The sequence below is a fragment of the Paramormyrops kingsleyae genome, chromosome 5 (assembly GCF_048594095.1).
Source record: "Paramormyrops kingsleyae isolate MSU_618 chromosome 5, PKINGS_0.4, whole genome shotgun sequence".
NCBI classification, from domain to species: Eukaryota; Metazoa; Chordata; class Actinopteri; order Osteoglossiformes; family Mormyridae; genus Paramormyrops; species Paramormyrops kingsleyae.
In genome coordinates, this window is record NC_132801.1 from 39,031,500 (window position 1) to 39,047,403 (window position 15,904).

General features: G+C 42.0%; 1 protein-coding gene across 2 annotated transcripts; it reads left to right on the forward strand.

Annotated features, from left to right (window-relative positions):
* Positions 1-324: 324 nt before the first annotated feature.
* LOC111840495 (sarcoplasmic/endoplasmic reticulum calcium ATPase 1-like) lies at positions 325-13,220 on the forward strand. Of its 2 annotated transcripts, XM_023805396.2 has the most exons (24): positions 325-670; positions 1,618-1,635; positions 1,980-2,062; positions 3,607-3,711; positions 4,010-4,148; positions 4,804-4,884; positions 5,078-5,163; positions 5,330-5,627; positions 6,027-6,193; positions 6,317-6,405; positions 6,644-6,746; positions 7,929-8,060; positions 8,194-8,319; positions 8,721-8,939; positions 9,191-9,302; positions 9,498-9,721; positions 9,813-10,033; positions 10,124-10,326; positions 10,413-10,498; positions 10,665-10,798; positions 10,958-11,075; positions 11,484-11,601; positions 12,156-12,199; positions 12,751-13,220. In XM_023805396.2, exons 1-23 carry the CDS (start codon positions 553-555, stop codon positions 12,158-12,160), a joined length of 2,985 nt encoding a protein of 994 aa, XP_023661164.2. In that variant the 5' UTR covers positions 325-552; the 3' UTR covers positions 12,161-12,199; positions 12,751-13,220. The 2 variants fall into 2 exon arrangements, with proteins under 2 accessions (XP_023661164.2, XP_023661163.2); XM_023805395.2 differs by lacking the exon at positions 12,156-12,199.
* The last annotated feature ends 2,684 nt before the right edge of the window (positions 13,221-15,904 follow it).

Genomic DNA, 15,904 nt, shown 5'->3' on the forward strand with positions numbered 1-15,904 from the left:
CTTCATTAACATTCTCCTCCTCTCTCTGCATAAAACAGTTGAGCCATCAGTCAATGGCCTCCCATTACTCACTCAGCTCACCTCACTGCCCCTTCCCTCCCACCCCATTCTCCTGACCATGCATGTTCCAAAAACAGACTGCCTTTCCAATTTACTCCGACCCCCTCAACAGTTGTTGCCGAATTCCACCAACTCATTCCTCTTTTCTGCGGCAAAACTCCGCCCCCGGCTCCATGTGGAGCTTCCCTGACCAATAGCAGCAGCCCTGAGGCTGTGTCTTCACCAAAGCGGTGCCTTGTGGACATATAAAACTCAAACTAAGTCACTGTCATCTTGTACTTTCTGTCAGTACGGCACTTCTGCTAGAAGGAGGGAGAGATTAGTCAGAGGAGAGAGTGAGCGAGAGAGAGCAAAAAGGGGCTTTCTTCCGTCCCAGTCCCACATTTTTAAAGGGGAGTGGAGGGCAGAAGTTGGAAAGAACGCAAATAGGACTTGGATAGATTTAGACTTTGCTCTTTTCTTTGAGTTCCCTTCACCTTTCTGTTTAGAAAGATGGAGAATTCTCACACAAAGAGCCCCTCTGAGTGCCTGGCCTATTTTGGGGTCAATGAAACCTCGGGCTTAACTCCTGACCAGTTCAAGAAGAGCTTGACTAAATATGGCTACAACGGTGAGAGAAGTGAAGGAACTGGATGGGGAAAGAGATTGTGAATGGGATTTGAGCAGAGTACTGGGAGATGGGTGTCAATTAAAGAGGGTGCACTAGGGAATTCAGAGAGACTAGTGCATCTGCAGGTAGCCAGAAAGGAAGGAAATCTCTAGAATGATGTTTATTACTTAGGTAGTATTCACAGTAATAGTAGAGAAAGGAACCATAAACTTGTAGAGTAGTGAGTGGGCAATGCATTGAATTTCCTTTGGTCAATGTTCAGCTTTGGATATTGTTTAAGAGGATGTTGAGTGTATCCAGCAGTCCAACACAGCTGCATGACATTGTATTGGCCTGTGGTTCACAGTGATGTGTGCAGTGGCGGTGCTTTGGACACTCTTTCTGATGCGTTCTGTGGATTTACAATGTCTGGCTACTGGCAGTTTGCAGGTAGAAGAGAATAAAGGTTGTGGAAGGGACCTGAGTGACTGGAGGAATAGGACAGAGTGTGACAAAGAGGGTGATGCATGGGGGTAGGGAGACTATGCTCTGAATCTGTGGAACAGGAAACCTCAGGGAACCTGAAGAGGTTCTGACTGTATTTAGAGGAAATAACTTTGTGAGCCATACTTTATGTTACATTTTTGTTTAACTGATGCTCATTGGGTAACTTTATGATTGTTCAATGAAGATGAATTTAACTCTGAAATGCTGTAATTCGTATTGTGGAGCAAATAGCACAGAGTACAACAAAAACTCTTGAGATATTCCTGTTTGGGAAATATACAAGTAGTATGTACAATAATATAACGCTTGCTGTTTTATATGTTTTGTCACAGAATTGTCTTTTATGTTGTAAATAAGATCAGTACAATAGTCTAGTATTAACTATTGAGTAACTGAAGTGACTGAGTCTACTAATGTATTTTATAATTCTCTCTCTTACATCCACTTAAATCTGTTTACAGAGCTGCCAGCTGAGGAAGGTAAGATAGATTTTTTTCTTCAATATCGAAGCTTAGAAGATGCATAGATATTTCCTCTATTCTTCTTAGGAGATGCATAGATATTCCTCTATTCTTCTGATTTCATTATAATTGTGTTTTTTGCTCTTTCATCTGCATCCACAATGTGCAATAATTGCACTAATTACACATTATATATAATTATTTAGGTAACATGTCATTTCACAGTTGCAGTAGTACTATTTAGTTTGGTTTTGTCTCTATCAGTAACTAGATTTTATGTGATGTAATAAACTAATATAATTTGATTTACCAGAAAACTGTAGTGAACTAAATACCTATCGCACCACCTTTCCCTGTCACAGGAAAGAGTATCTGGGAGTTGGTTATTGAGCAGTTTGAGGATTTGCTGGTCAGAATTTTACTGCTGGCTGCCTGCATTTCGTTTGTGAGTAAAACCAATCTATTTATTTTTTTCGCTTGCTGGTATTATCACCAGAGCTGAAACAAAGGCAAGTTTGAAACTTAATACACATAAAATTCAACTGTTAACAAAAATAATGTTTATCTGGATGTTTCTATCCATTCCCCAAATAACTCTTGAAATGCTTTATTGAGCTTTGGAAACACATTATTGACGACGCAATCAATCGAACAATACCAATTGCAAGTTGGCCAGTTACTGAGCTGATAAAAGGTTTAAATCTCAAACCAGGGGTCACAGGTCTGAACGTTTTGATAAGTAAACTGATCCCAACTAGCCCTGGCCCTCCACTACCTTTGATCTCTGTCCAAGTGTCTGCAATTTTGGCTCAACGTGAGTTTCCATGTGCTGTCTCAGTGCTGCTCAGGGAACATCACTGGGATGAGTGGTGATCCTAATAGTGTGTCATCAGAGCTGACGTGACTTCTTGAGGGGCCCATCCAAAACCTGCTGGAGTCACATTAGATCCAGGCTACATGATGCCTCTGACGTGTTTATTGATTTGAGAGTAAACAACAGCTTTGGCACAGGGTTTTCTTGGCAGAAATCTAATCTGGCTACAGACAGCAGTTGCTTGAAAGAGGAAGTCAGCTCTCCCCGAAATACTTGGCTGTGGAAACGTTACATCAAGGAAGTCTGATGTTCACAGCAACCAAACCTTGTTGTATGGAGATGTATTCAACGATATAAAATGCTTTTGTATGCTATGTATATCTGAAACAATGTTGTACAGTATTTTGAAAATGGAAATGAACATTTGCTTCCCTCTGTTGTCATGCTATGAGTTTTACTTCAGAGAGGAGGACTGAAGGTTGAAAATGGTGGACATTAATTCCTACCTTGACCCTTCTGTCCTGATACAGCTGTCATTATGGCCTTAGAAGGAGAGAATTGAGGAGAGAGAAAGAGAGAGGGGTAGAGGGGGAATGGGTTTATTTTAAGAAAGTCTCAAGCCAGGGAGAGAAACTGTATCCTTCAGGAAAGGTCAGGGATGGAGGGATTGAGGGACTGGCAGCAAAAAAGGTAAAGAACGTAACGAGAGCACTGGGCTTGGAGATATAGATAGGGTTAATCCTAAATAGCAGAAGTACTCAAAACAGTTACAGTTACATAGGATGGCGAGATGATATGGTTATGAAAGGCCAATATAAAGCCTTCAGATTAAAGACATTTTTATTGGACCATTGAATATTGTTTTTAATTAATCAAAAAATTCAAAAACTGATGGATCTTTGTATCAGACAGAGGAAAGAAGAGCAGAGAATCAGGGAGCCTGGAAAATGTATCATATTTTTTGTCATAATCCCCAGAGTGTCCCTTACAAAATCTCGTAAATATAATCATAATCTGACAGACAAGGTTCTACACACACATATATTGAGGGTATATGCTGGGGTTAAGACTTGCCAGGTTTAATAACCACAATGTCCTCCTGGTCATCTTCTTATCAATTACACCTGAATAGATTGTGCCTCATGCCTTTTCCAAACTGTCTTTCCCTTGGTCAGGTGCTGGCCTGGTTTGAGGAAGGTGAAGAGACCGTCACTGCGTTTGTGGAGCCCTTCGTCATCCTACTCATCCTCATCGCCAATGCCGTGGTTGGAGTTTGGCAGGTCAGTGGCATGGGACAGTGCTGGTTAAAGAGCAAAGGTTAAGGGGCACATGGTACTTTCTGACAGGAGTAATTGCAGTGTGCTGGACATGGCACAGTGTTTAAAAGGTCGAACATGGTTAACTCAAAGCAGATGAGGAGTCACTGTTAATCTAGACTAAATTGCAGTATAAACTTAGAGTTTAAGCACAACACGATAATTAGAAAGGACAAGTGATGCAAACCAATTAACAGAGCATTCAGAAGCTCATTGTTCGCAAGTAAAAACACAGAAATAGGAAAAGAATTTTTGTCTGCAGGAGCGTAATGCAGAAAGTGCCATTGAGGCTCTGAAAGAGTATGAGCCGGAAATGGGGAAGGTGTACCGCGCAGACAGGAAGAGCGTCCAGAGGATCAAGGCCAGGGAGATTGTCCCCGGGGACATCGTGGAAGTGTCCGGTGAGGCACCTTATCTGCCACCGTTTTTTACCATCAATTACCTCCTATCTGTCCTTCAAGATCTCCTTAAAAACATACCATATTAATTATAAATTTTCTCTTGCCCCTGAATATTAACGTGAAGTCATTAAAAAGACACTGTAAAGCAGCTCTGATTAGTTCATTGGTGTTGGCCAGGAGACAATACAGGGTAACATCAATGGTACAGAGCAGTGAAAAAAAGAGTCTGTCTGAGCTTGTAGAGATGTGAAAGCGGGGGAAAGATTTAGATTGCTGAGTAAACTTGCTGAGAAAAGAAAAGGGAAGCTCTCTCTTTTCCATTCCAACTCCTTTTCTCCTTTGGACACCTGCTATCCATCAAATTTGTTAATTTTCCACTGTCTCTCGCTGCCCCTAGGTACTGCTTAGCTTTATTTCTCACTTTCAGCACCACTCCATCGGAATCAAGCTGTATAAATACCTTTTCATCATGCTTTCATAGAGTTTGCTTTACATTATAATAATCTGAGCATTTTAAGAGTACCACAAAGTAATCTTCAATTATGCATCTTGAAAATCATTTTGAAGCAGTGTTATGATGCTAAGCTTTTACATCATTGCAATATTATCCTATCTAGAGGAAATAGACTAACAACTCTGTCCATGGTTCTCCTAGTTGGAGACAAAGTGCCTGCTGACATCAGGATTACTGCTATCCGTTCTACCACCCTCCGTGTCGATCAGTCCATTCTCACCGGTCAGTCAACCACTTTACTCTTTCTCTATGTTGCTTCTCTAACATTGTCACTGCTTAAAAATGCTTCGAATACTATAATATCCACATTGCAGCTAAACTTTACTTAGCTGTGTAGTCTTTGACTAAATAAAACAAAATGCCTTTACATCTGCCACATTTTCTGTGTATCACGTTCCCCATGGCTCTCCATTAGGTGAGTCTGTCAGTGTGATCAAGCACACTGATGTCGTTCCTGACCCCAGAGCTGTGAACCAGGACAAGAAGAACATGCTGTTCTCCGTGAGCATCCCCCTGCTTTTCTTTATTGGCCTTACATTTGTACCGATGGTCTCCTTAAGACAACACCTCTTTACAGTGTCATATTTCTATCCCACCACCTCTTCATCTTTCATTTGTATAGTTCTGATCCTGGCCTCTGTTTGTTTAATGTCTTTTTGACTTTCAGGGTACCAACATTGCGGCAGGAAAGGCCATCGGAGTGGCTGTGGCCACAGGTGTCTCCACTGAGATTGGCAAAATCCGTGACCAGATGGCAGCCACCGAGCAGGAGAAGACTCCACTGCAACAGAAGCTGGATGAATTTGGCGAGCAGCTTTCCAAAGTCATTTCCCTCATCTGCGTCGCCGTGTGGTTGATCAATATTGGACACTTCAACGACCCCGTCCACGGCGGTTCATGGATCCGCGGTGCCGTCTACTACTTTAAGATCGCTGTGGCTTTGGCCGTTGCTGCCATCCCTGAAGGTATGGTGCTGACTGCGAGCTGGAGGGTGCATTTCCATACCCATACCTCCTCGATGCTGGAACACATTCCAGTTGGCTTAAACATGTAAACATTGACATCAAACATAAATTCTAATCCATATAGTTTAATCTAATCTAATCTAATCTAATCTAATCTAATCTTTATCTATCTATCTATCTATCTATCTATCTATCTATCTATCTATCTATCTATCTATCTATCTATCTATCTATCTATCTATCTATCATTCTAATCACCAAAGGATGTTTTTTATGTCCATCAACAATGCTGCAAAAGTACTCCTCTCATTCTTACAGATTACTCTTCCCTGTTGGCTATCCATATGTATGTGCACACATGTCTTTCTGAACGCAATGTTGGGTTGCTGTTCACTACAGGTCTGCCAGCTGTCATCACCACTTGTCTGGCTCTGGGCACACGCCGCATGGCCAAGAAGAACGCCATTGTCAGGAGCCTGCCATCCGTGGAGACCCTGGGCTGCACTTCCGTCATCTGTTCCGATAAGACCGGCACCCTCACCACCAATCAGATGTGTGTGACCAAGGTGAGCCCGGATTGGCACGAGTATTCAGTCGGTTCATTTTACTGCCAGACTGTAACACATGAGTCATGTGGCACATGAGTCACAGGGAAGCTGAGCAAATGGTCACCATCTGTCTCATTGCAGATGTTCATCATTGATAAAGTGGAAGGTGACAATGTTGTCCTGGAAGATTTCAATATCTCTGGGTCCAAGTATACCCCCGAGGGAGAAGTGTGAGTATTCTATGCATTGGTCTCTCATGTATATACGCAATGATTGTACTATAGTCCCTCTAATTACGACCAAATATTTAGGGGCAATATAGGGACGTCATGATAAGAATGTCAAAATCCATGAAGGTATTGACAGAATTAGTCTACGATAATTTGACTTTCGTGGGCTATTTGTGGTATAATGGACTGATACCCTTATTAACAAAATTCAAATAGCAGTGGTGTGTTCTCCCACCAGTACCAAGGGCAGTGCCCCCGTGAAGTGTGGCCAGTACGACGGCCTTGTGGAGCTGGCCACCATCTGTGCCCTGTGCAATGACTCCTCCCTGGACTACAATGAAGTGAGTATACCTGCCTGCACAGTGATATTAGCAAGAATAGCGAATAAGTATCAAATCTAAGCTTAATGATATTAAATTGATATCAAAATGTCCTTGTTAACACAGAATAGCTTCATTATTCTGGAAATTAAGCACGCCCACTCACCTGAGGCAAATCATTTACAAAAACTGAACACTAGCCTACTGGCTAGTACAAAAGAAATTCAAAAGCATTTTATACTGAACTAGCCCAGTTGGCTAGCAGCAAAAAGAAATCTTATTAAGTTCCTAGGTTACATGGGTACTGTCAGTTCCAGCCAGCTCTTTTTCCTTTAGTGGGTTTTGTGGAAAGACACTGTATTAACGAAATACCAGCACGGGCAGTGATTTCTACACAAGGAGCCTGTACTCTGTCAGGACATATTGGTGTTTCCTAATCTTTTTGAGCATTCCAGACATGCTACCAGATCCTGCAGTAATCTTTCTTTTCTGAGGGTGACAGCAAGAACAATTATCAGGTGTTTGACAGTTTAGTCTTGTGGAGCTTGTCTAATGGACTGCAGGGCAGTGTACTGGCAGCAGACACAGGCTCTTTTAAATACAGTATAAGTCCTTACTTTTCCTAATGCCATCTTTTCCTCTCCTTTTCACTCTTTCCCTTGCTGCACCTTCCCTTTTGCTTTGAAATTCCTTCTCCTTTTCCCACCCAGTCATTCTATCCTGAGTTTTATTAATTTATTTTTGCTCATTAAAATGTGAGCACACCCTGAGCCCTTAAGTGTACTCATATAAATGCACAGGAGTGTGCACACTCACCCATGTATATCTTTGCCATTATGGAAATATTTATGAAATTAAATCATTCCCACAGATCACATGACACGGTTTCTAGTACTGTATTGTTTACAGAACACAATAAAAAATGTGCAAGATACAAATAACACTGAATAAAAATATTACTGTATAATCAATAATCATTAGTAATATTTCAGATTAAACATAAAAACATAAAATCCTAGAATTTTAACCTTTTTCTCCATACTGCAAGAACACTTAGACTCTCCACATGTGCCTTTCCATATTGGTTGCAGGATCGACATACTTTTCTAACCTCTTGGCTTCCTTATCTTGTTCTACTTGTTGCTGCTCCTTCAGCTGCTAAGTTCCCTCTAAATTCCCTCTGAACTTGTCCCCCCCCCCCAGTCTAAGGGTATTTACGAGAAGGTGGGTGAGGCTACAGAGACTGCCCTCTGCTGTCTGGTTGAGAAGATGAACGTGTTCAACACTGAGGTGCGCGGGCTGTCCAAGGTGGAGAGAGCCAACACCTGCTGTACTGTAAGTAACACGATAAACACCTTCAACCATCCGACTGGTGCAGTGTATGGAAGAATTTTGCTAAGTAATGAAAAAGTATGTGCCTGTGTCATAACTTAAGTTCTAAGCTTCCTACATTGATTCTGCACCAAAGGTGATTAAGCAACTGATGAAGAAGGACTTCACCCTGGAGTTCTCACGTGACAGGAAGTCCATGTCCGTTTATTGCTCGCCAGCCAAATCATCTCGTGTCGCTGTTGGCAACAAGATGTTTGTGAAGGTATATGTTCTTCAACTCAGTGTGCATGTCTGTATAACACATTCATGGGATGAATCTATGGGTAGTGTGAGTGTCTCACTCTTTTTCCTCTCTGGATTTTCAGGCACTGGTATCCTCCCTTTATCCAAATACACCCTGTTCAGATTAATTTGTGACATTAAATTGCTTTGTTATGTGTGGACATGTTGGATTGATCTGTGTTTTTAGTGAAGGCTCTGGACAATGTTGCTAAAAATGGTTTTATTTTTAAGGTAAATATTGCACGGAATGACTAAATAATACATAGTGTGAGTCCAAATGTAAATGAGTAGTTGACAGCACCCCTTAAAACTACTATAACTTACAGAACTCAGTAAGAGCAGATTTGCCCATGCTGAGCATTTTGCTGCCTTTGCCTACAGGGAGCCCCAGAGGGAGTCATTGATAGGTGTGCCTATGTGCGTGTTGGCACCACCCGGGTACCCCTGACACCCCCTGTCAAGGATAAAATCATGACTGTAATCAAGGAATGGGGTACTGGTAGGGACACCCTGCGCTGCCTGGCCCTCGCCACCCGTGACACCCCTCTGAAGACGGAGGAGATGAACCTGGAGGACTCAACCAAGTTTGCAGAATATGAGGTACGGGCATGGGAATGGAAGGGGGTCCGGATGGAGAAACACATGACGCAAAACAGAAATTGGGCACCTTCTATTCTGCAACTGTAAGATAAGGTCCTAAAAGCCCGAGGAGGAAAGTGTTGAATATTTGTCAAATTTCTGTTTTTGATGGTTAGAATAGATATATTAGAGTAGCACATTAAAAGCAGATGGGAAACAGTGTGAAACAGAAAAGTACTGCAGATTTTGAACTGTGCTCTCTCTCCCCTCAGACTGACCTGACCTTCGTTGGCTGTGTGGGTATGCTTGATCCTCCACGTAAGGAAGTCACTGGATCTATCGAGCTGTGCGGGGCTGCAGGAATCCGCGTCATCATGATCACTGGTTAGTACGCTTCCGTCCTGTCATCCTATCTCCTCCTTTCACTGCTTTTCTCACTTTTTCTCATCCAGTCCTTCCGTTTTCACTCTACACGTGACAGTGTCTGTTATTTGAACAACTTTTGGTTGTGCCTGTTTGCTCGCCCATGTCCATCTTTCATCGTCTTCAGCTGATACCAGCCTATGCTCTGTCTCTCAGGTGACAACAAGGGGACAGCGGTGGCCATCTGCCGTCGCATTGGCATCTTCGGTGAGGATGAGGACGTCACTGGTCGGGCCTTTACTGGACGTGAGTTTGATGACCTTCCCACATCCGAGCAGAAGGAGGCAGTCCGCCGGGCATGCTGCTTTGCCCGTGTGGAGCCCGCTCACAAAAGCAAGATCGTGGAGTACCTGCAGAGCTACGATGAGATCACTGCCATGGTGAGGGAGGGGCCACTTTCCTCCCATTAGGCAGTCTGCTCACTACCACCCCCTCCTGCATAACTTTAACTCCTTCTCTTCTTCCTTCCAGACTGGTGATGGCGTAAACGACGCCCCTGCCCTGAAAAAGGCTGAGATTGGAATTGCCATGGGCTCTGGCACAGCTGTTGCCAAGTCTGCATCAGAGATGGTCCTAGCTGACGACAACTTCTCCTCCATCGTGTCGGCCGTGGAGGAGGGTCGTGCCATCTACAACAACATGAAGCAGTTCATCCGCTACCTCATCTCCTCAAACGTGGGCGAAGTTGTCTGGTGAGCTGAGTTTCCTTCAGTGTGCTAACACGCTCCCCTGGATGGTGTCCGTTGCCATCATAACCCCTTCTCCTCTCCCTGTGCCTCCAGTATCTTCCTGACAGCGGCTCTGGGCCTGCCTGAGGCTCTGATCCCAGTGCAGCTGCTGTGGGTGAACCTGGTAACGGACGGCCTTCCTGCCACCGCCCTGGGCTTCAACCCCCCAGACCTGGACATCATGGGCAAGGCCCCCCGCTCCCCAAAGGAGCCACTTATCTCTGGCTGGCTCTTCTTCAGATACCTGGCCATCGGCGGTATGTGTGTGCCATTGAATCCTCTTGGCTGACTCAGTTGGCCGTGGAGTCCGATTTGAGTCCATTCCTTTCCCGTTTCCCCCTAGGCTATGTGGGCGCAGCCACAGTCGGTGCTGCAGCCTGGTGGTTTTTGTATAGTGAAGATGGTCCCAAGGTCACTTTCTACCAGCTGGTGAGATGTGCACCTTAACTCTATTACTACCCTACTATGCTGCTTTGCTTGAAGAGCACAATTTCAACTGCAGGGATTGACTAGTCATGGAAACTTGACAGATACAACACAAATACGCCAAAGGTAATATAGGCATTCTCTTATTAGCCCTGTATCTCTTTTTCAGTCCCACTTCATGCAGTGCCATGATGAGAATGAAGACTTTGCAGGTGTTGAATGTGAAATCTTTGAGGCTGCCCCACCAATGACCATGGCCCTGTCTGTGTTGGTCACCATCGAGATGTGTAATGCGCTCAACAGGTCAGTCTGCGATTCTTTATTAGCAGAATAAAATTGGTTATATAATAGCAGAGGTAATAAATTAATAAAACAGTTCCCACTGAACAAGGAATACATCTTTGCATTTATACTGTAAGATCTTGCTGTCTGGGAGTCATGTGACCAAACGCTCTCTTTTAGCCTTTCTGAGAATCAGTCACTGCTGCGCATGCCTCCCTGGAGCAATTGCTGGCTGCTGGGTGCCATGACCCTCTCCATGTCCCTCCATTTCCTGATCATCTATGTGGACCCTCTTCCCGTGAGTCTACTTGCTTTGCAACCTTCTCCTCGCTCTCACTCACCACAGCTCTCCATCAAGGCCAGCCCTTAGCTCACTGCATTTCCAGAACACCTTCATCTCTATTTACTCATGCTCTTTTTGTATCCTATTATTCTATGTGCTCTTATGCTATGTTTTTAAAATAATATCCTAACTGTAAACGTGCTATTAGTTGAGTTCTCCCCAGATGAGCTTGTTGGGCCGAACGGCCTTCTCTCGTTTGTAAATGTCTTATGTTTATACCTGGTCTGTTCAGTTTTCCCAGATCGTTTCTCTTGTGTATTGTTTAGGCATCTTGCCACACAGCACATTGTGTAGCTAAGTGTGTTTATGCCCAGTGATGCCATATCAATATGTAATTGTATTGTCTGCCTTTTTCTTTCTCAGATGATCTTCAAGCTGACTCATTTAAATGTCACTCAGTGGATGGTGGTGCTACAGCTGTCCTTCCCAGTTATCTTGATTGATGAGGTGCTCAAGTTCATGGCCCGCAACTACCTGGAACGTAAGTTATAATAGCTGAGTATCAGGTATCTGATTCACATTGGCACATGTCAAAATTACATTTTATTTTTTGACCTCTAGTACCTTCTTGAATTTTTGTGTGGATTTTGGCAGGAACATGTACTGTGAAGTGCCAATTTGTGCAATTTGTGCATTAGATCTATAGCAGAGTTCTGAGCATCAGGATTTGGCTAAATGGCATGAAGGTATTTGCAAAATTAAAAGCATTTTTTGTAGTTAATCAGTTTCAGAGATTCTTTCATTCTTTAATATTCCCTTTTTGGTACTGTGACATGTGTATTATGCTGATTAAGTTGAATTTCACCTGTTTTGTTGCATTAATTTGTTAATTTGCTGTCAATCCTGTTAATACATTCCCTTATTTTCCCCAATCCTTTTAAAATGTCACCACTTGATTTCCTAATATTCTGTTCTTAGGTACCCTGCTACCCCTCATTATTTACTCATTCACCACTTCAGCCTCTAATTGTTCCTCCATTCTCTCCCATGATTTTCCTCTCCAAACACTCATTTGCCGTTTTTTTTCCCCTCCAGCCTAATCACATTTCCTTCCCTTCATTTCCCTGTAACAAAGCAAGGTATCCCACAATCCTCTGCATTGGCCCTCGTCTGCACCCCGTGTAATGGCACAGTTTGCTTTGTGTAGTTTAGGTATTAATGTAGAGCTGGTTTGTGTCAAGAGCATGTCTCTGTTTTTATGCAAAAATGTCTGGTTCACTTTCCCAGTGACATAATATCACACATAATAACACAGCTCTTTATCTTTATTCACAATAAATATTTACATAGCCCTATTTACTGGCATATGTTGCTCGATATCGCCATATTTACTGGCATATGTTGCATTACATAGCTTGATTTACTGGCATATGGCATATATTAAATTAATATTCTTATTAACAATTACTGATATTTAGACAATACTAGTGCTACTACTGGCAAATTACCTGATAAATATTACAAGTTAACAACAATAATACTAATAATAACAGTGGCCGGGTATACCAAGGAAAAACCTGATACTGGATTATTGCTTTATTACTGATATCAGCTACTAACAGTTACTAACGACTAACAAATGAAGACATAATCCTATTTGACTACATTCTATGATTTGACTCCACCACAGAGAAAGATGACAATCTAGTGGCGAAAAAGTGGAAATGAAGAAAAAGTGAGGAAGGAGAAAGGGAAGATGACTGAAAGAATGCATCAAGAAATTCAAGGAGCAATATGAAACAACAAAAAATAAGAAAAACAATTCATATGCTGTTTTAATAAGGTTTTCATTCTTAAAATGAGAATAACCTTTTCCACATACTTGAGGCCTTGTTTTAGCAGAACTTTGATTATTCTTTCAATCCTCATTTCTGTTGTTTCTACTGTTTTTAGTTCCTTTCTAAAGTATTTTTCCTCATGTTCTTACACAATTTAATGCCAACTTGTGAAGCTCACACCTTCTGAAGAGGTTACCATAGAGCTTGTCTGTGACTCTGATACACCTCAGTATGAAAAGACTATGTTTTTTTATTTTTATTTTCATCATTTATTTAAATGGACATACATTCAGCTGTGCAGGGCATTAAAATTATACTGGCAGTGGGACTTTTACTCACTTATACACTTTTCAATGCAATAATAATGAAGAAAATAGATTGATACATGGGAAGTGATGAAACTAGATTTTATTTAATTAACAGTAATTAACAGTAATTTATTTAACAGTAAATAAAAGAAATAAATGACAAAAAAAAGTGAAATTTTATTTTACATTTGAATTTAAAATAACACACCTTGTGTATTATACACCTTATATAAATTCTGAGTTATGATCCATGTACATATGGGAAAACTTGTTAAAAAGAGATAGCAAAGTGCATCAATAGGGAAAAACAGTGAGATGTAGCAGGGCCCAGACTGCCACCTATTGGCCCTGTTTGGAAGCTCAGAAATCACCCCTGGTCTCTCCCAGGCACTTTGGTGTCCTCCTGCAGTCCAAAGACCCTAACCTGACATTCCATCTAGGGGGCATCCCCGTCCTTGCGCCCTGTGGAAGATGGATGAAACTTCTATCACTCACTCCTCTGTTAAAATTCAAATATTCATTCATCCATTTTCTATAGTTATTTATCAGGTACAGGATCATGGTGAGCCCAGAGCCTTTGCTAAGGAGCTGAAGGCAGGGGACACCTTGGATGGGACGGCAATCCATTTAGAAATGCACTTTAATAATAGAACTAAATAACTAAGTAAAATTTAGAGACTCCAATTCACCTTTATTGCATCTGAGAGGAAACTGGAACACCATACTATATATTGCATCATCGGAGGCAATTCATTTGTAAATTATACATATATACTGTTTTTAGAAACATTTTTACATTCACACTTTCACGGAAACATTAATTACATTAATGTCTATTCGAAAGCCTGTTGAATGACATTTAGCCTTATAATCATCTCTGGATGTCACATTTGAAACAGAGACTCAGACTGGCGAGTTTCCTGTAATGTGCCTTGTCTGAAATATGTCTGACATATAAGATCTTAGGTTTGCTTCTATATCAAAATTAGTTGGGTGCCTTACTGGTTAAGTGTTATTTACAGAAATAAGTAAAACTAACTAAAACACAAGAAATAAAAATGAACTGAACTGATCTGAGGTGACCAAGCAATGGAAGACGGTTTTGACAGGGCGGAGTCATGCCGTTTCTGACAGCGAACGCTATTGGCGGATGAAGTATGGTTTGTCTACGTTAAAAGTATAATTTCACCCATTCTCATTGCCCCCTTTCCTGTTTCTCCATCAATATAAAACAGATACAGTTACAGAATGCAGCGACACACGTTATTGGGATGCTGAGGCAGGCATTAGGTTCGGCATCTCCAAACGGTAACGTTATCATGTGTTACGAGTTTCCATAGACCATACATAATTTCTACACCTCGTCATGCAACCACTTAAGATGAGTATTACTAACGTAGTTGTAGCATTTTGTATCAAAGCTTTCAGTAGCTATTTTAGTACTGACTTTATCCATTTAGTTTAAGTTAATCATTTAGACAGCATCATTATTAAGATGACTTGTTAAATGATAAACAGACTTACTTTGGATATTATTCAAAATTATAAGAAAGAATTAACAACTAACAATTAACAAACGGTATGACTCCGCCACCAAACTGTCAAAACCTCCCTCCGGCAGAACGCAAGCGCGGAGAGCGGCCGAAGGAAATGCGCTTTGTGCGCGAGCGCAACCATGCCGTTGGGAGCAGAAAAATACATTAGAGAAGGTGATATTATGATGAACGCACACACAGCTCTTCGTCGTGTGCTGGCGAGTTTCACTTTTGCGCTCGCGAGTGGAATATTTACGTGTGTGAGTTTTGACTTTGATGTGACGCCATAGATGGCTAACACTACTGATTACCTAGCTTGCTTGCTTTCTAACTAGATATCTAGCTAGCTAACCAATATTGTTAATTAGTAAGCTACAGCTCTCATCACACTCTGGCAACAGGTACCAAGTACCCCAGCACTGAGAGCAACCAGTTGATAAACCATAACTCTCATAATTCCAGATGAGGACTTCTAAGTCCTGATTGGTCACAAAACACCGACAAACCAAGCTCAAACGTATAAAACACAATTCTCCTGCTATGTTGGTTCACCTTGATAGCAGGGTACATCCACTCATTTTGCTCAATTTTCCAAAACATGTCTGAACTGCTAGACTCCTACTTGAGATATGGTTATAGATATTGATTATATAGACACTGATTCACTGTAAACACATGGTTAACAGCAACGGGTGGCTCAGTGGGCTAAACTTATGTGCTTGTAATCAGAGGGTTGCCGGTTCGAACCCAGCTTCGGTGGGTACTTGAGCCAGACAGCCCAATGTGCACAGCATTTGTGGCAGTGGTGGCTTAATGGTTAGGGAAGCGCACTCGTAATCGGAAGATTGCAGGTTCAAATCCCAGACCAACAAGACACCAATGAGGTACCCTGAGCAAGGTACCGCCCCCAAGCACTGCTCCCCGGGCGCTGAATTAGCTGCCCCTGCTATGTCACGAAAGTTACATATGGGTTAAATGCAGAGGACACATTTCGTTGTTGTGCACTGTCTGCTGTGGTGTGTCAATAATCATAAATAAACAACATATGATTAATGTGACAAGTATGCTAGTACAAATGTAGAAGTAGAACATATTGCGTATGGTCTACTGCAACTACTTTATAACTACAGCTCTTTGTGCACCAGTTGGGGCAGCCTTGAATC